Source organism: Penicillium arizonense (genome assembly GCF_001773325.1).
Source record: "Penicillium arizonense strain CBS 141311 chromosome Unknown PENARI_contig002, whole genome shotgun sequence".
NCBI lineage: Eukaryota > Fungi > Ascomycota > Eurotiomycetes > Eurotiales > Aspergillaceae > Penicillium > Penicillium arizonense.
In genome coordinates this window covers 398,869-417,999 of record NW_019173279.1, presented here as the reverse complement: position 1 = coordinate 417,999, position 19,131 = coordinate 398,869, and the positions used below count along the sequence as shown (strand labels likewise).

General features: G+C 48.6%; 7 protein-coding genes across 7 annotated transcripts; 4 read left to right on the top strand and 3 right to left on the bottom strand.

Moving 5' to 3' along the window:
* Positions 1-610: 610 nt before the first annotated feature.
* Positions 611-2,968, top strand: PENARI_c002G09991 (uncharacterized protein; the record flags this gene model as incomplete). The annotated part of the gene is made up of 2 exons (XM_022627826.1): positions 611-2,299; positions 2,864-2,968. 2 exons carry the CDS (start codon positions 611-613, stop codon positions 2,966-2,968), a joined length of 1,794 nt encoding a protein of 597 aa, XP_022492348.1.
* A 610-nt stretch (positions 2,969-3,578) lies between these two features.
* PENARI_c002G03434 (uncharacterized protein) lies at positions 3,579-3,914 on the top strand (the record flags this gene model as incomplete). The annotated part of the gene is made up of 2 exons (XM_022627368.1): positions 3,579-3,671; positions 3,729-3,914. The coding sequence occupies 2 exons, from the start codon at positions 3,579-3,581 to the stop codon at positions 3,912-3,914; spliced, it is 279 nt and encodes a 92-aa protein (XP_022492201.1).
* Positions 3,915-5,173: 1,259 nt separating this feature from the next.
* PENARI_c002G00321 (uncharacterized protein) lies at positions 5,174-5,823 on the bottom strand (the record flags this gene model as incomplete). Its single annotated transcript, XM_022627153.1, has 2 exons — positions 5,174-5,518; positions 5,593-5,823. The coding sequence occupies 2 exons, from the start codon at positions 5,821-5,823 to the stop codon at positions 5,174-5,176; spliced, it is 576 nt and encodes a 191-aa protein (XP_022493003.1).
* Positions 5,824-8,483: 2,660 nt separating this feature from the next.
* On the bottom strand, positions 8,484-8,873 carry PENARI_c002G06123 (CVNH domain-containing protein; the record flags this gene model as incomplete). The annotated part of the gene is made up of 2 exons (XM_022627559.1): positions 8,484-8,671; positions 8,741-8,873. The coding sequence occupies 2 exons, from the start codon at positions 8,871-8,873 to the stop codon at positions 8,484-8,486; spliced, it is 321 nt and encodes a 106-aa protein (XP_022492636.1).
* A 2,529-nt stretch (positions 8,874-11,402) lies between these two features.
* On the top strand, positions 11,403-12,545 carry PENARI_c002G09617 (ribokinase; the record flags this gene model as incomplete). The annotated part of the gene is made up of 1 exon (XM_022627803.1): positions 11,403-12,545. The coding sequence occupies one exon, from the start codon at positions 11,403-11,405 to the stop codon at positions 12,543-12,545; it is 1,143 nt and encodes a 380-aa protein (XP_022492867.1).
* A 1,244-nt stretch (positions 12,546-13,789) lies between these two features.
* On the top strand, positions 13,790-14,805 carry PENARI_c002G03031 (uncharacterized protein; the record flags this gene model as incomplete). Its single annotated transcript, XM_022627340.1, has 2 exons — positions 13,790-13,886; positions 13,940-14,805. The coding sequence occupies 2 exons, from the start codon at positions 13,790-13,792 to the stop codon at positions 14,803-14,805; spliced, it is 963 nt and encodes a 320-aa protein (XP_022492744.1).
* A 487-nt stretch (positions 14,806-15,292) lies between these two features.
* Positions 15,293-17,407, bottom strand: PENARI_c002G10877 (transcription factor TFIIIC subunit TFC1; the record flags this gene model as incomplete). The annotated part of the gene is made up of 5 exons (XM_022627881.1): positions 15,293-16,562; positions 16,611-16,719; positions 16,772-16,849; positions 16,899-17,208; positions 17,267-17,407. 5 exons carry the CDS (start codon positions 17,405-17,407, stop codon positions 15,293-15,295), a joined length of 1,908 nt encoding a protein of 635 aa, XP_022492485.1.
* Between the last annotated feature and the right edge of the window lie 1,724 nt (positions 17,408-19,131).

The window sequence follows — 19,131 nt, the reverse complement described above, 5'->3', positions numbered from 1 at the left end:
TATACATCTCTCGGCCTTGTCCACGGTGTATGCCCTCGGTGTGGCTTGATTGGATGAGAGAAAATCTATTCTCTTTCATGCCAGCAAACCGTCTCATGATTCCCCTACACTTGACTCATACAACAACAACAAAAGGCCATTGATAACCAAGTCCAAACAAAGCACTCAAACTGCTCGATGGACCGTTAATTCCATTGTTATTAAAACAACTAATTGCTTGAGAGGAGAATATTGTGCCGGGTCTCCCGTCACTTTCGTTCAGTTCTTTATCTTTTATAAAGCTCTATGGTCTCCCGAGGTCAGACAATCTGTTGCTATCTGCATCACTTTTAGCAATGTTATATTCACTTTCGAACTTCTTCACTACGCTTCAAGTTGATTCATGGCAAGGTCCAGTCAGCGGAGAGTGCTCACTGGCGAGCGATGGCTGTCCAGGGATCGATTGGGCGGTTGGGTCCTGGACCGTCTCGACATACTCATCCTCAATGTACAAGGTCGAATGCATCGATTTAACATTCGCCGGCAGATGAAGAGAAGGATTCGCCAGGCTTTAGCAGCTAACAAGACGCGTATCGGCCCCAGAAAAAGAGCAAAGCGATTTCGCAAACTTATGCCTGAGGACAGGGTTTATCCTACATACATTTCGGTGGATATCGACGTTCCTGTATCTCCGGAGACTGGGAGACTTGGGGAGAATTATACCAGGTTCAATACTGACACCGTACAATACGAGGAGTCTGATGAGTCTCGTGTACCCAGAGTGATGAGCCCAGACTCATCGGAACTTAGTGAAGATGGGATCCCTGGGGTGGCTGTTATCGCTGAGTTCAAGCCGGTGGGAGCAAGCTGTGTGGACATTCAGTCTGCCAGCCCTACCTCTACCCACCCCGATGTATACTTCAAAGACCGGCCTGGTTCATCATTATCGGGAGATAACACATTTTCAACGCCGCAGCGCGAATTTTCGTTCAAAAGAGTCTTTCCCAAGAATTGGAACACCAATTTTATTGCTTCTGCAACCACCGGATCTGCGCACACGGCTCCGGACGCTTCCCAACTTGTGTCTATCATGTGCACCCCAAGCTCACCACCTTCTTCCATTTCTTCCAAGCAGAACGTACGGCCGACTACGTCGTACACGGCTCCCACAGTGGTAGGACATTTGGAAGTACCCCCCAGAGCAGACACAGCCCGGGATCGCCAGAGAAGCAAGCCCTTGGCTTGTGGGTCGGGTCATAATGAAAGCACTTTACGTTCGAAACCCCGGTCCGCTGCTCCCACTGTAGAAGAGCGCCAGGATACACGCAGTTCCTCACATTCATCTCACTCTAAGGGCAAACATTCCCAGGCAACCAAGGTCTTTGACATGCCTAAAGGTATCCCACGTACAGAGACCCATTCCACAATTTCCACGGTGGACAAGCGTTTGGGCACACCTGGTCTCTGGCGTTCATCTCACGTGAAGGGTAAACGTCTTGGTAGGACCACTACTATGACTGACGTATCGACTCAAACTGAGAGGAACCCCGGTTCGAGCATACCTATAGCTGTTCCTACAATGGCAAATCTTATGAAAAGGCTTCCTCCCTCACATTTCTCCCACTGGAATGACAAACATGACCAGGATACCACGGCCTTGGCTAGTGTATCGGCTCATACCGAGAAAACCTCACGTTCAGGGACCCGTTTTCCTATGTCAAAGCATCCGGAAGTCCCTCATCCCTCCCATGTATCTCACTTGAACCGCAAACGTGACCATGCTACCTCGACAAATTCTATCAATGATCAGAACCTCGAGAACTTGGTGCCTCTACCTTTGAACATTCACAAGACGGGACACGATCCACTGTCCTACCGGGCACGCATGGAAAGTCGAGGAAGCTCGTCATCCAGCAATACTGAGGACGAGGAGCCGGTTCGGACTGAGTGGTCTATTGAGTGTCCTCCAGCTCCTTACTCTCCGGGTGATCATTTTAGCGAACATGAAGACGCACCATGGCTCTTGCCTGTTGACTCCGATCATAGCGAAGGGTATATTGAATCTTCACCATATCCAGAGCCTCAACCGTGCCTTATCTCACTCTGGGGATATTCTGAGGCCCACAAGGCTGCACACCGGCCACCAACCAGCGATGACCCCCTGGACATGTATCACCCTGGATATTCTTCATATTCACACTATTCGCAGATCCAGTACGGCAGCAGCTCAACAGTCTGGCAGAGTAACCCCGCCAACATAGTCCCGAATAGCTCAGTTTACCCGCTGCATACCGAGAACCCAAGCCGGAACTGGCTAGAGGTAAGTACCCAATTCATCCCACGGGATGTCCTAACCAAAATGCGAAATGGCGCACTGCCGGACAGGCCCCCTGAAATGCTTGTTTTACCGAAGGAAATAACACGCAAGCCAGTCCATTCTCCAACTTCTTCTGTGTCTGCAACGAAGAACAGACCCCAACAGCAGATCAGCCGCCCGGTATCCTACCGAGGAGACTGTACAGAACACCGAACAAGACCCCAGACACCTCAAAGCTATCCACCAGAGGGGTTATATACCCAGGCAAGCTGAAGAGGCAACTTTACTCAATCAGGGCACCGTGGCGGAGTATGCCAGATGCCTCAGCTCGCAACTTGTCGATAACAAGACCACAGACACCCCAAGAAGCTCTACGACAGCGGATTGCCAGGATTGCCACCGCGGCTCTGTGAAACACGCATAGAAACGGACCACCAAGGCAGGTTGTTCAAGGCTCCCCACATCGCGTCGTGCCGCCGAGGCTTACAGCAGGCGTACCTGAATCGCTCCATGCAAATGACGTTTGTTCTGAAGGCCAAGTGGGGGTTTCTTGAGGCTGGTCATTAGGCACAGCAACGCAGACTGGATGCTCGTCCCATTAATGACTTTGAACGAGCGCCAATATACGATGCTGCTATCGAGGCTGGTTCGGCTGCAAAGCTCACAGACTGAGGCGTTCTGACTTTCCACCTCCAGATTTCAGATAAATGATTCCAATTCAGTCGGCCAATCCCGACGTAGAGATGTGGGACCTTTTTATTGGATACCTTTACTGTTCCCCGACGTCTTCATTGCAAGGATACTTCGTATACACAAACCCGCAAACTCACTAAAAAAATGCGATAAAAGGAACAGGTTGATCATATTCTATTTGGAGGACTTACAATTCCCTTTTCCTTCGATTATTATTTGGTATGGAAGTTTGATTTTCATCTTGCGCTGCTGGTCAGCGCAGTACTGTATACATCTCAATTTCAATTTCTGAACTACACAATTTCTAGTAACTTAATAAGATTAATTTAGATCCAATATTATTCCAATATTATCTATCGTGTTCCAAAGACCCAGTTCCAAGGCAAAATGTACAAGATCGGATGTTCCAACGACATGAAGTCATGGCTCCCCACTATGATTTCACGATGCTGTCACGCTAAACCCTGTGCCAAGCACCGAGTAAGTATAAGTAGATGCGATCTTACAACTTTCCTCTCCTCCAAATCCAATCCACTACAATCCTCTATACTCATTCAATTCCTCCTTCCTACTCTTAAAGTCAATCAAAATGGTTCGCGGCGCTGAGTACGACAACGGTGTGCCCCAGAGCGACAACCCCATCGAGAACGGCCCTACCAAGGTCCACGGCACCGGCAACGAGGTATGTTCAACCCGATTTCTTTCCCAAAATATAATTCAATTCTAACAAATCCCCCAGTCCGCCGACGTAAACCGCTCCCACAAGGCCGCCCCCATGCCCGAGCAGACCGGTTCCGGCCGCCGTGACGTCTTCCCCGGCCAAGGCAGCGGCGGCTACGAGAACACCCCCGGCCAAGGCAAGGGCGGCCACGAGCCTAAGACCCTCGGCGAGAATAAGGGTCTTGGCTCCCTTCCCGGTCACTGAGGGGTTTCAATCGATCATGTTTTGTCATGTTCTCTGATGGAGCTGGGTCTCCTGTATAATTAGTATCATACTTGTTTGGAGTTTTGTGGATGGTTGGGTCTAGATGACCGCTGTTGCATATATGAACATCAATGATATACGATCTATACTCATTTTGGAAGATTTCTTGTAGCTTGATTTTATGTTGTAAGGTGATCGTGGGCCTAGCAAATGTGCAAAAGAGACGTGAAAAACGAGAGCTCGAAGTAGATCGGAAACGATAAGAAAATCGTGGTTACTTACTCACTTTGAGGTCAGGTTCGTATAGAGACTGTCCAATACTTTACGGGTGGCACTTGTATATACACCTGTCTCTGTATATCCACCTATCTCTCTTGTTGAAGTTGGTGCTTTGGAGGGAGATACTATAGGAAGATCATGCATGGAGAAAAATTGATCAGAATTACGTGCCTCGGTTACGTAGCTGTGCACGTTAGTATCACGTATCGCCCAATAGTAAATCATGAAAATCGCAAGTTGCATTTTCATACTCAATTCTCAGAAGAGGTCCGATTGTGCCTTCTGCGGGCAATGGGAAGCTAGATGCACATACACAAAGTAGTGCCGCTCCATGAGAATTTTGTCGAATCTTAGACTTACAAAGTATCCCGTTGTGCTGTAATGGTGGGTGAAACTTGACAATTTGTAAAATTGATCTCGCGATATATGAGCTGTTCAATGGTTATTTTTCTGAATCTGGATCTGGGTCACTCAAGGATTTCTTAGACACAAAAGAAACAAGCAATGGTAATCACACGAGGTCCGAGCCGTAGAAAGCCTAGCGGAGCAGGAGACGGCACGTTACCTAGTCTAGGCCGGCTAGGTATTATATACCTTCGCTACTTGCTGTGACCACTTAGCAACCTATAACACATCTTTGCTGAACCAGTCATCGTTTAGGTTTCTAAGTAGAAATGAATCTACCAGATTCATCGCTCAACCGTGAATTTTTGGTACATTGGTCCACTAATTATCTCTGCCACAAGTTGGTGATCTTTCGAGGCTAGGCTCTTGTATAATGTAAACAAATCTTCGTGCTGATACTACTGCATTATTCGTATTTGCCCAAATGAGTGGTTCGGCGTCACCGCAATGACCATGGGCAAGCTGGAGAGCTGTAAGTATATATTGAAAAATGAACTTCTATAATAACATAGTGACTGCTGTAGACTCCCGCATATAAGCCTATAACAGCCAGAGCTTCCTTTATTTTTCTTTATTTACACATTGGAAGATACAGCCACAGAAGTCTCAACTGATGGCCGGATCGCCAAAGAGGATGTACTGCCTGTATTAGACCTTCCATCAAATCCCGCTCCCTGGAGCGAGATGTCGGCAGACTCTCTCCGGGTGACTCTTCTAGTCGACCTCAGAGGTGAAAAGGATTTGAGGGATTTGAGGATGGAAGCCCACTGGGCTTTTAATATTGGGAACGTGGTTGATGTGTAGATAATGGCGTTCCAAAATCCCTGCAGAGATAGGACAAATGCTCCAGTCAAGTTCAAGCCGAAATTTGGGTTGCTGTGATTGACTAGACTGTAAACTCGATTAACAAATGATGGTAACTGGGAGCCTCGTTAGTAATGGCTTGTGAGGGAGGGTCGTATATGGGAAAAAGATTTGAAGGGTATATCCGTACCCAGGTGGCAACCATGGCTATGAAGAAGATGAAGGAGTATCTCAAATAGCTCCACATCGCGTTATTCTTGCTAACCTGGTTGCTCAGCCCACTTCCAGGTTGAGAATGCTGTGATTCTATGCAGGTTGAATATGGCGTGGCTGGCTCAAAAGATAGGACTTTCGCTGCTCCAGCCGTTACATTGAAAGTGACAGATCGAGTAATGCCAACTGCTTTGCTGCTGGTAGGCATTGTGTCTTTAGCCGCTTGTAAAGCCTTGTTTTTTCGATAGATGTGGACACCGGCTGTGGCATAGATTGCAAAAGTTATGATGCTCACCACCCTATGAAAAAGAAATTAGATCCGTTGTTGCGAGACAGTATTGTATGACCCTACCACACTGGACCATAGAAACACACTAAACGAAGAAATTGCCACTGTTGACTAATTGAGCACCAAATCTAATGGGAAGTTAGTTTTATGCCATGAATAGTCCGCAAGGCGCGTTCGAGTAGTGCATACCAAGGCTGGCCCGTAGACCCTTCCTCTTTCAGTAGTCTTTATCAGGCTCAGTGCCGTTGCGAGTATTAGCGGTAAGCCGTAGCATAGAAGAAAGTACCACTTCTCAAGCCTCTTGAGATCTTCAGCTGAGTGTCTCCGGTAAAAAGTAAGATATATGTTGATCGCCATACAAAAGGACCATAGCGAGTCCGTTGGCATCCAACTTCAGTGTCAACAATTAGAGTCTGCAATTTTGATATAGAGAGTGGGCAACGTACTATTGGATGAAGAATGATTGTGCGAGACATAAGGAAGACTCCGGACCCTCTATAACTCCATCTCTGCTCATCAGTGACGCGACGGCGGAAAAAGCATTCCCAAAAGACGCATAAAAGATCAACCTGTTGACTGGCTTGCGAAAAATGGTCGAAGCACTGTAAGTCGTTATAATAAACGCACAGCCCAGCAAAGAAGAGCTACCTCCCACTCTTTCTGCTATTGAGATAGCCCGAAGTTGTTCGTCGGTCAACGTCATAGGGATATAACTGTTTGAACCGCTTGCAACGTGAATTCAGCCAGCCTTATAGGGACATCTGCTTTTAAAGAAATTTCTACACCACCTGCCACGAGGATGAGAAGTGCACGTGGTGTGGCGACCAGGTAAGAGGATCTGGAGAATTGTCATTCGCCCAACCGGCCGCTTGCCCTTCTGTACCATGAACCAAAAAGCGTGGCCAAATTCAAAATCTGGGGTAGACAGAGACAAGACGAAAGCTTATTGTGAGATTTTCTCCTAAGATTCTCCACACCAGTCCAAGGTTAGAGTCGTGCACAATAATATAGACGTCATACACTTCCAAGAAAGCTTTGGGGCGCAAAATTCACCAACAGCTAGGTAAAACCGTGAATAACCCCATATACGGCTGCTTTTGAGAACAAGCACCTAATGACAGAGAGAAAAGACAGAAGGGTGCATGATCGGAAAATACAATTCGACTTCTCTCTTCCGAGACTATGGCAATATTCTCAAATAGCTCAAGAAATAAGCAGCATCCAGGAGATATTGAGTTCAGGAGTGAGCTAGCGTCCCTACCGACTTCGTTCCGATTGTGTTGGTGAATTGGTTAAGGGAAGGGTTCTAGAATTCTAGAACTGGGACTTCGCGTATCACCATAGGCTGGAAACGCCACAAACTCTAACTAGCGATCGAGTTATTGGATGGTAACTACATCCATATGGGGGAACATCAATTCTCCGCCTGCACTATTCGAGTGTTTCTCGAACCCCTCGAAATTTCCCACGTACATCTACTGGGTCCAATACGCTCTATCTATTGGTCATAGGCCTGCCAAGCGCCAGCTGGCTTTCGTCCAACTTCTGTATCCATGATCCTGGATCATTGCCAAAGAGACTTTCAATATTGGCGAGGCAATTTTGTGCCACTTTAGGGCTAGGCTCCATATATCGCTCATAATCCCTGCACAAGAATGGCCGCATTCGAAGTGGATCCCACTCTTCATCTGTGATTTGAATTACACATTATTTATAGGTGATCATTTAGGTTCCACGGGCAAGTAGGTTCCACGGGCAAGCCATCGAAGAGAGATCTAGGTCTCTTCACACTCCCGCAAGATCAAGATCTTCAGTTTCCTGGTGTTTCGTTGCCACCATGTGTTTCGGACTTACACATGATGTGGACGGCCATGCAGCTCTTCGCATCGAGGTATTTTCCATTCACGATTCTACGATATACTTATTATTCCTTATTCTTTTCTTTTTGTGACATTTGCTGGACCGAAGCCATTTATCCATTCCATTCCATCCTACCATACACATGATCTAAACAAATACACTCATAGCCAGCTGAAAGGACAGACGGCCTAGGCACCTCTAGAAGCTCCGTCCATAATACCTCAGGATCCAAATCTGGATGGCAACCTAGAGAGATATTGTAAGCGTTGGGCCTTCTTGCATCAAAGGCCCATGCCTACCAGTTTATGAGGATTGTTCCATCATCCCAGTACAGTCATTATCCGTGTTGCTTTGTTTGGCAAAAGAAGTGGTATATTTATTCCAGCCTAAGCAGTGATTTCTAGACCAATTTCCTATTAACATTGCGAATTTTCAGTCCCCTAGACGGGCCACCGTCCTTGTTTGACTTGTTTTGGCTTAGTTCTAGTTCATCTGAGGCATATTACAGACTGACGTTAGATCTCGCCATATTGCTTTTTCCGGTACCCATCCATGCTTGCGGTGTAACGATCTACAGGCAACAAGGTGTATGGTTCAGACCCCAACACGTGACTGGTGTATATCTTCGTTTAATTTGCAAGAATATCGCATGAATCATTGTTTTCCGTTGCTTTCTATTAAAAAGCCATAAAGAGTAAAGTCCAGACCATAAGTATCACCTATTGAAAGACCAATTCTCCGTTGATGTTTGTGATACGCTCCGCGAGGTTGATATCCGCATCCTGACCCTCTCCCTCCACGTTGCCCAAGACCGCCCGAAGAACAGGGGTCTCCTCGTCTCCTTCCCGCTCGAAGCTGATGTCGGAGGCACTTTCGTGGAAGTTCTCGCCCTCCCAGTAAAAGTGTCCTAAAATGAGTTGTCAGTAATTGTGATAGCCTCCAGAGCGAGACGGGACCGAAGCAAATGGCTGCTTACCATCATTGTTCCCAATGATTGTATTCAGGTCCAGAGTAGACTCCTGCTCATCGCCATCTTCGTTACGCAGGACAGCCTTGAGGATATGGCCATCCTCAAGCTCAATGTGAGTGGCAGATTCGTGGAAACTCATATTGTCAATTTGGGAGAGAAGAATGCAAAGTAAAGTGTAAAGACTCTGGATCATAGAACTCAGGAAAGGAGAAACAGAAACGGGGAGACAGCCCCTCTTTATATACCTCAGCCAGACAGGATACAATAAACCCCGACCCCGAACCTACCCTAGACTCGTGATCGTGCAGCCCCGATTCTTGTCCAACACTTGGCACAGAATCATTTGCTAGTGGCAGTCTGTAACGATGCCATTGCAACTGGGATAGGCGGGGCATTTCTTCGGCGTACAGGCATTGGCGGTGCGGGGATACTCTACACATAGGAAGATGTTTGCAAGACAAAAGAGACACCCTTGGCCTAGTATGTACGGGAGTGGAGATGACAAGACGACACCATGCAGTACACCTCACAATGAGTGGACCAGACTAAGTGTAAATACCCACATTAACATCTTGCGCAGACATTCCGAGCAAAGGAGCACAACGTATCCTTAATAGAGGGTGTCGTTATCGTGGCGCATGGCATGTTTTCCCGCAAAACCAGCCACAGGATCGTAAATGGCATCTCGTGATGTTGCACTGTGTATGCAAGCCAAGCATGCATGAGTCTATAGCATGAAAGGCTGAAGTTAGCGAACAGCCACAGGACTCAGGTTTCACATGACCAATTGACGTTGGAAGGATTGGGGAATGCTGGTGCCTAGGGGGGAGCACTGTAGTTGACCGGGGCTGGTGGCACGCCAAGGATATTCGGAGATGCAGCCTTATGTTGTCATTTCTTGGCAGTAGGGATTTTTGACAGCCAGTGGCTTTGGGGTGTGTGGCTGAACAGGGCTAGCCTTATGACCTGCTGGGGTCGACATGTCCTTGGCGAGTGAGTGGGGAATTTGGGTACTGTATGTGGCCTTCAGGCAGACGTCAAAGAGATATGAATCAGTTGGTAATGGGAATGTCTAATGCTATCTTTGTGTCAGTACATTCGTAGCCTCACATTGACATGGACCCCACACAGTATACCAATCTATATCCCACTTGGGCTTTGTGCATGGAAATACTTTAAGACTCGATAATTCAACCGGGCCATAATACCAGACTTCGAAATGATCGGGCTGTACTCACAGAATACAGAGATATGTTGGCATAAGCATTGAACCACAGTGGAGTCTTCTCGATTCTTGAACAGCTATTATGAAGACTGCAAACTGTTGGAAGAAAAGCAAATGTAGAGAGAAACCATGCATGAGACGATATACTCACGTTGAGGTGTGCGTCTCATGTGGAGTCTGCAGACAGTTCGCAAGTGGCATTTCCTACACATCCCTGACCCTCGTTGTATGATACCACACAAAACAAGAGTGCATGCTTCAATGGTCTTGCGGAGCCTCTTGTGTTGCATCGTTGGGTCAACACACCAGCTGACGCCATATAGAATGTGTGTTGCGTTTGTCTTCGAGATAGGTGACTCAGGCCTGGAATGAGCAGCTTGTTAACCAACGCAGCTGGCTCCGATAATGCTGTCATTTGTCTCTGTGTTCACCATCTTGGTAGATGGCATGTCCGCGATCTAGTTCTCTGCTGACCCTAGCGCGGTGTTTTTGCCGATCTTGATCAATTCGAAATCTTATTGGTCGTCAGGTAAGCCTTTTTCGAAGCTTTTATTTGCCAAAGCCATCAAAGTTATCATGGACTGCCTCATACGGCTAGCCAAGGTATGTAGCTCGTGACCATCTTGTCTTGAGGGCTGAAGCCAAACGTCCAACGACGGCTTCCAGCGGCAAGTTATGGCGATGCCTTCGCTGATAAGAGCGCGATATCAAGAAGGGGTTAGCTGTTTCAGATCTTATAGCTTGAGACCGTGGATGGCTGGTGTGTGAAGAACAAACCCAATGGCGGAAATGATAGACGAAAATCAATAGAACTGTCCATATTTTCATAGAGCGGGACTTCAGACAGGATGTGGTTGGGAAACAAAAGGATCTTTGTCAGTTTCAAGCTCAGAGGTTATGGTATGGAATATAAAAGAGAAGACCAAAAAAAACCGCAATATCTCCCACCCTCTAAATCGAACACCTGTCGAGTGTACGTTGACATGAGGCCAAGGGCATGTGGTTCCAGGATTTGCTATGCCGATTGAGTTGTTCGGGTAGGAGTATTGAAAGGGAACTACTTAACGGCTTGATGTAGGCCCAAATGCTTGGATAGATCACGTGATACCAGATCAACTGAGAATTATAGTCAAGTTTCTTTGGATAAATATGAAGGGGAAAGAGATTTTCGTACCCCCGTGAAGACTTCTACCAGTCACCCTACTCCCTAATACGCCTTACTCTGTATATGTTGGAAGTATACATCTGCATGAGGCTGCAGTGGATCCGCCCCACAACGTACCCGACGTCATTCCTATCTTCACCTGAACCTGCGAACATCTTCAAGCCTCTCTACTCCGCCATTAACAATTGAGCTTACTGTGAGCACCAAGCTCCAGCTCATTCTCTTCACTTCAACCCCGAATTGAATACCACCTACCAAGACCTCCTACGAGCACAACCATGGCACCTCTCATCCGAGTAATCGGCTCCCTAAACGCCGACATGGTCTCAGTGACCCCGCGCTTCCCAAACCCAGGCGAAACAATAACATCCTCATCCTACTTCACAAGCGCAGGCGGCAAAGGCGCCAACCAAGCCGTCGCCTGCGGCCGCCTGTCCAGAGCCAAACCGACCGGCCCCGCACCCTCCACCAGCGACGTCCAAGTCGAGATGATGGGCGCAGTCGGCGCACTAGACGGTCACTTCTCCGCACTCCTCAAGCCAACACTTGAAAGATCCGGCGTCGACCCGTCCAGAGTGAAGATTGTCGAGAACGCATACACCGGCGTTGCAGTTATCATTGTTGATTCGTCGGCTGGCGGCGAGAACCGCATCCTCTTTTCACCTGGCGCGAACTATGATGGTATGCAACCTACACCAGAAGTACTAGGTATGGCACTTGCGGCGCCTATGCCGGATGTGATTGTCATGCAGGGCGAGATTCCTATTGATACTGTTATTGGGACGTTACGGGAGATTGCCGCGTTCAAGGCTAAGAACCGTGCTGCTGGGAAGCGCGGCATTGAGTGTGGTCCTGATGTTATGCTGAACCCGGCTCCCGCGCCGCCGGGTGGTTTGCCTGAGGATGTTTATGCCGCTGTAGATCATTTGATCTTGAATGAGACTGAGGCTGAGCTTATGTCGCCGCCTACGGAGCAATTGCTGAACATCGTTCCTGATGCCGAGGGTCTCGATGGAAATGAGAAGGTTGCGCGGTACTTCCACAAGCTCGGCGTTACCTATGTTCTTATCACGCTTGGGGCTAAGGGTGTTTGGTACAGTGCCACGGATGGTGGGTCTTCAGGACCTAGTGACGGTGTGCAGCGCTTCACGAATGAGATTCCCGCTGCGCCTGTGTCTCGGGTCTTGGATACAACTGCCGCCGGAGATACCTTTGTCGGAGGGTATGCTGTCAAGGTTGCGCGGTGGCGCGAGCAGCGTCGCGGCGCGGGCAAGGCCGGACAGGATGTGGCCGATGACGAGAAGGCATACCGGTATAAGACGGTGATGGACGAGGCGATGCGCCTGGCTGCGCAGGCCTCGGCTCGAGCGGTGGAGCGTCAAGGTGCCATGGATAGCATTCCGTTTGAGGATGAGATCTGATGTCATTGACGAATGTACATAATATCGAGATAGACTAGATCAACCACTGTATATGTACCTAGTGGAACAATGCCGATGCTGATGCACGAACACGTCTATGGCGGGAAGGATAGGTTCATCATCCTTCATTTCCAGGAATGCAACAAGGATAAATGTACGAGGGGGAATATCCAGCCCTGATCCAGCCCACGAAGAGGGGGTGAAGGCATACAGTAGGTGCATACCCTCCCTATTAATAGCCCATTCTCCACGATCGACCACCAAGGGATGAACGCCCTAGATACGAAACGCCTTCAACATTCCCCAGCCTGGCCTCCGAGCCTGACACCCCAGCCTAGCACGCGAAACATCCCCAGACACCTTCGCCTCCAGCTATGTCTCTATGTCGACGTCTGCGTCTACGTGCAGACCGCATGTTCCAGCTCCACCGTTGCCTCAAACCTCCACGGCCCCCCTCGTGCAGTGCATGCATGAGTTTCACTACGGCTGAGTTGTGACGAGTGGCAGCCAATCGAGATGGATGCGCTGGCAAAGTTTCAATCACTTCATCTCTTAGCGCTGTTCGTCACGAAGTCGCGATTTCGTGTCGCGCGGAGGTATTGGATACTTACGCGGATAGTACTGATGGGGCGGGATGCCGAGTATCGGGTACTTTGGACGCGTTCTAGGGATGGACGCGACTTACAGGACTGGTTTTGCTTCGTGAGATGGTTCTATGAGTTATAGATAATTAATTAGTATAGACTATTTCTTTTATGAATAAAGGACTATTCTATAGATATGGAGGAAGCAATAAAGCGCGTATCCTCATACATTCCGCGAATAATGGCATTGTACTGAGTATGGAGTAACCGCCACACCTGAACTTGGCATCTCCGAAGATACCTTACATACTGACGCGACGCGCTGGATGCTATGCAGGCCTTGAAATAGTCCGTCCGCCCTCCATTTGTGATCCCTCATTATAATTCTCCTTGCCTCCTCTCAACCTAAACCTGCAAGTCTCAAGTATAACTACAGCCTCTTCCTCCCATCCAAGACATTTGATCATAGTGCGGTGTACTGGACTCTAGATCCTTTCCTTTCTTTTATTAACTGTGATCCGACCATATACAATCATTCGATTTCCTATTCTATTATATCGTCTATATCAACTATATCGCTATAACTTGACCTCGATCTCTCTGTTCACTAGCGTGAACCCCACTTGACCAAACAAACCCGGTCTCTCTCTCTCTTTCACCATGGCCACTCTCACCATGACTCCCACACGCCAGCCCTTGGGCTGTATCGACACGATGCGTCCTCTGATGTCAAAGTTGAACCGTCAAAGCAACGCTGGTAAGTTCGAGCCAAGATTAGCTGTTCCCAGGATCGCCTAACCGTAACACCAGGTCCCAAGTCTATGAAATCCAACACCATCTTCGTTGACTCAGAGAACATTGACCCCTCCAAACTCTCCGCAAAGCGCAAGCGCACCTGCGACGACGAAGAACCCAAGGCTTCCAAGCCCAAGACCTCTCGCATGGCTCTTTCCACCCACATCTCCCCGCGTCTCTCGACTCCCTTGAGAACATCCCAAACAATCTCAACCCCAAAGTCCGCCCCAATCCTCAAGCCTGCTGGTCGCTCCCCACCACCAAAGTCCTGCAAGCCCGGCCGCCGCTCAGCTATCTCCAAGCCCCGCTCTGAATCATCCGGAAAGCGCGCTGTTGCGCGTCCTTTCTCGCTCGCTTCCGCTCTCCAGGCATCATCGTCTCCCAAGCCTGCGCCTAAGGCTCCTAACTCGTGGTTCTTTGATATCCACGTTGACTCGGAGCAGGAAGAGATGACCAACCTCATGCAGCACTCTACCACTGTTCTTGATATAAGCGATGACGAGGGCAAGTCTGTCCCCAGTGATGATCGTGGAAAGGAGAACGTTCCTCCTGTCGAGCTTGGAATTGAGCTCCTCGGTTCTCCTGTTACTGCCGCTGCTACTGCTGTGCCTGCCTCCCGCAAGGAATCGAAGATGGAGGAGGACCGCGCCCCACTCGGAGAGCTCAATGCTGCCGACTTTTATGCTGAGGACTGCAATGCATTTTCTTATGTGGTTGTCCACGAGCAGACCGTGTCTGAGTTCAAGAAGCCCTCTTCGCCTCTTGCTCAGAGCCAGGAAGCCCTCATCTCTACTTCCATTGCTTCGGTCCTGGAGGCTGTTACTGCCAAGCCTGCTGCCACTGCTGAGACTGAATCCCAGAGTGCTGATAGCTCAGGCTAGGATGAAAAAACAGTTCCCTCTTCCTGATGGACCCTCCTCAAAACTACTCGCATATGCATCTGGATTCGGTGTCTCGTGTCTTTGGCCTGGTTGGCCTCAATACCAATTTGTTTGATTGTTTGGCGTTGATATATGTGGCTATTCTATTTGTTTGGACACTGGTGTCCACTCTGTTTGGTCTGTTGTCTTTCTTTTGCTTTTATCATGTTTGTTACGAATCATGTACCCTTTGCTGCACTGTTGTGTCCACGGGCTAACCTTCATTTACTATCCCCGTCTAATTAATGAGTTTCTGTCTTGTCATGTCTGATGTCTATGCCGATGCTTATGCTTATGCTGATGTTTATGTTGACGTTCACGTTTTATGATGTACACAGTGGTCTGCGTCCGCTATGCCCCCGAGCAAATGATTAAAATGAGGTTATTGCAATAAGTATTCTCTGTCTCCATCTCGGCTATGCAAGTAAGATAAAGTAAGCCTGTAGATTCAATCACTCCCCTCTTCATCCGAGTTATCACTCTCATCGTCATCTTGGTCTGCATCCCTCGCCTCGGCAGCAGCAGCAACCTGCTCAGCCAGCATCTCCCGCCGTTGAATCTCTTCCTCCTCGCCTTCACTAGGCTCATCAATCTGCTCTTCAGCATCAGGCTCCTCAAACGCAACCTCCTTGCCCTTCTTCCCTTTCCCAGCCTTCCCAGCCTTCCCTTTCCCCTTCCCCTTCTCAGGTCCCTCATCCAGGTCCTTCCCCTTCTCTCTTTCTTTCCCTTTCCCCTTGCCCTTCCCCCTGACCCCATTTCCATTCCCCTCCAACCGATTCCAAATAGGCGACCCTCGAATCGCAGACCGAACCTCAGTAGCAAGCTGCATCTCCCGACTACTAACATCCCCATCAAACGTAAACTTCTCAAAATCTGCCTCAGACCGCGCATGATCCGGTAACTCCATAACCTTCCAAAACTCGCTATCCTCAGCCTCCCGACCCTCCATCAACGCCTGGATCTTATGCCTCATCACAGTCTTCACCTTCCCCAACGTCCCGTTCCCATACCACCCATCTGCAACTATCTCACACTCCTCCCGTAGAAATCCAACCGATTTTTCAGGCGGTGGATACAATGCTTGTTTCAATTGCGGATCCTGGATCTCGGATATCATCCAGATTTTACCATCTGCCGAGAACGGTAATTTCCCAGTGAAGATGTGTGTATTTGACGTCCCATCTTCCGGGTTCTGGTTTGGATTCTGCGCATTTGCAGAGAGTTGGGCATTATAGAGATCGAACGGCCGGGGCAGATTATGGCGTCGACCACTTGCGCCGTCGCGGGCTAGTTCTGCTTCGCGCGCGAGGAGGCGGAACATGAATGTTTGGTAGTGTCTGTAGTCCGGTGAGGTGCGTGGATCGATGCCTAGTTTGATGATTGCGTCGCGCCATGGTCCTGAGCGAAAGATGTAGCCTACGTAGGGGACGGCGTGGCGTAGGTTCGTGCGATCCTCGTCTGTTGTTAAGTTGTTGCGGAGGCCGCGGCGTGTCCATGCCGGCTGGGTTTCGTAGAGGGCTCGCAGTTTGTTGATTGTTTCACGCATGCTGGAGTCTAGGGTTGAGATTGGGGGGAGGTCGGGCCGTGGTTCTGTTGGGACTTTTTCGATGTCGTAGGGGACTAGGTAGGTTAGGACTTTGTGGACTTGTTGCGTGTTCACTGTTGTTATTTCGCCCGATTGGCCGATTGATTGTTTGACTGTTGGGTTTTGGCGGTAGCTTTGGGTGGTTAGATTTTTGTTAGATTTGGTTGGATGGGGGACTTACATGTAGTGGAATGGGACGTCGCCGTGGCTGAAGGATGGGGGTGGGATGATGTCTGCGTTGAGAGTGGCGCCTTTGCTCATGTCCAGCTCGAACTGTTTCATTTTCTCGACTGTGCTATGTTAGGTATATTTTGCGGCTGTTCACATGTTGAAGATACTCACAGTCAAATGGAAGAATCTGATCCCGGAATCGGTTCGTAAAGGAGCTCGCTGTAGTCGAGTAAACGAAGTCCGGCATTCCTAGTACGGAGTTAGCAAGATATCGATGAAAAGACCCGAGGATACCAACCTCGGAAGACGTGAGTGCGCTGTATCTTCCCAACTGGCTCGACATGATACGCAGACGGGTTATCACTCAAGCTGCGCATCAGATCCTTAGCTGACCGTCGTGGCCGCGGCTCCGTATCTTCAGACTCTGGTGCGTCCATAAAAGGCTCATCTGAGCCCTTCTTGCGCTTCCGTCCCGTCCGCTTTGGAACAGTCACCTTGACCAGGACATTGTTTGATGCACTGCTGGTCGACTGCAAAGGCCGGGCCATGGCATCATCCGGCCGAAGCACCAGATTGGCCTGTGTGTCTGGCTTGGCTGGGTTCAGGAACTGTGGCGTGTTAGTATAGAGTCCTTGTTTGGTCTTTGATTGGGTGTCATCTTCTCACTATTTTTATCCCTGTGTCGCCCTGTAGAGTCTCGATCGCCTTGTCGACATTGCGGACCACGGCAGGGTGCTCGACACTGACGAGGAGGCGGGATGGGACTGGGTAGATTGGGGCTGTTCTCAGTTCTTGCTGGTCATCCATGTTGGATGGGCTCTTTTGATATTTGTGGAAACTATGTTTTGTGCTTTTGAGATAGCTTCCACGCGCAGTTATCGTTGGTTGCTGTGTGGTTGGGTGGCTCGTGGGAAGACTGCAAACGCGTTCAAACGCAACACTGACACGTTTCTTGGGGAGTTGACCTCATTAAATTCATATATACAGACTTTATACGTGCTGCTTCGGCCTCCACGCGCAAGTCATGCATATAATTCTTCCATCGAGGAAAGGTTTCGAGTCTACATTCCACAAGCGGTTAGCCCGAGTGGGAGATTATGATGACTCAGCAATTGCTGCCGCCAGCAACTCTCTAGTTGATTGGTTGAATTGGATCTTGCCATGAATGCTTCTATATCATGCTCCCATTTGATTCCCTGGTGATTTTGTCGGAATACTATGTGTATATGTTGAAAAACTGCAGTTCAGCCGCATATGACGTAAAGTACTGTTTGATTTCAGCCTCATTCTCACCCAGTGATCGTCATATGACGATGGTGTTAGGCTTATATACTTGGTATTATTGCAGAGTATTTGCACTTTTTTGAGATGAGAATAATGCTTCAGACAAACGCAAGAAGTTGTAGCTTCCTTCTTTTTGAATACATCTATTTTGGATCGTATATCTGCTCTACCTTATGTCTCGGCTTGGGAAATAAGTCCGATGTTCCAATTGGACCTTTATCTGAGGAATAAATAGAGCAAATAGAAAGAACAAGAGGTTACCACTCGGATAGATATCGAGGCCAACAGATCTCCAGGAGAAAATAAATGGTGTTACAACAAATCAAGTAAAATACCAATGATGAACCAAAGATATATTTCCACTACTTGGACGATCTGTAGCAAAAAATCCAACGCAAGCCAACTGCTGTATATTTTTTTTCTCCACACCGCGTGATAGATCAAAAACAGAATGGTGCATGCAAGCCACAAATTACTTGGATACCCTCTAAGCCAAGACCTACAGCATAAGAGGCTATACATAGAGTGGGGTTGAAGCACAGACCTCGAGTTCCGGCATTTCCAGCAAAGACTTCACTGACTTTGTTGAAGATATTTATTCATTGCATCGTCTCTCAATCTACAGTAAAACCTCAATGTCTCTATAGTTGCCAGTGACGTCGTCGGTACCTGACAATCCAAGTCGCCCTTGGGGTCACGTGAGATGACATAAGCAAATTTGAAACAAGCGGCAAAAAGCATACAAAGTCGTGTAGGGGAGAGGGAGAGACGCTACAGCTGTCGAGTAATAATTAGGACCGCAGAATCAACCCAGAGGTCCATTTCCTGTAGAAATGTAGAAGAAAGAGTACTTGGTGGTCCCCCTCTCATCACCATCACAGCCAGGAGAACCAGCCCGCCTTTCCCTACACCTCAACAACAATCCACTTCCCTTCCTCCTCCCTACAACCATCATCTTTATTTGATCTCTTGTACATTGCCTGCTCGGTGACTTCCTCGGAATTCGTTTTTCGTGATCTCACCCTGGGCTGCGACCTGAGTGCTGTTCCCCTGGTGCTCCCAAACCCCCCGCTCCCAGCCTGCCACTAAGCGACACGGAGATCCAACCAAGCACCTCCGTCCGATACCAACACCTACTCCCGGCAATCCTCACACTCGAACCCTCAATTATCCACCTCGAAGCTACGGAGGTATGTCTTATCGAATGTCCATCTCCCATGGCCTGTTCGCCCTTTTTTCCAACCGAG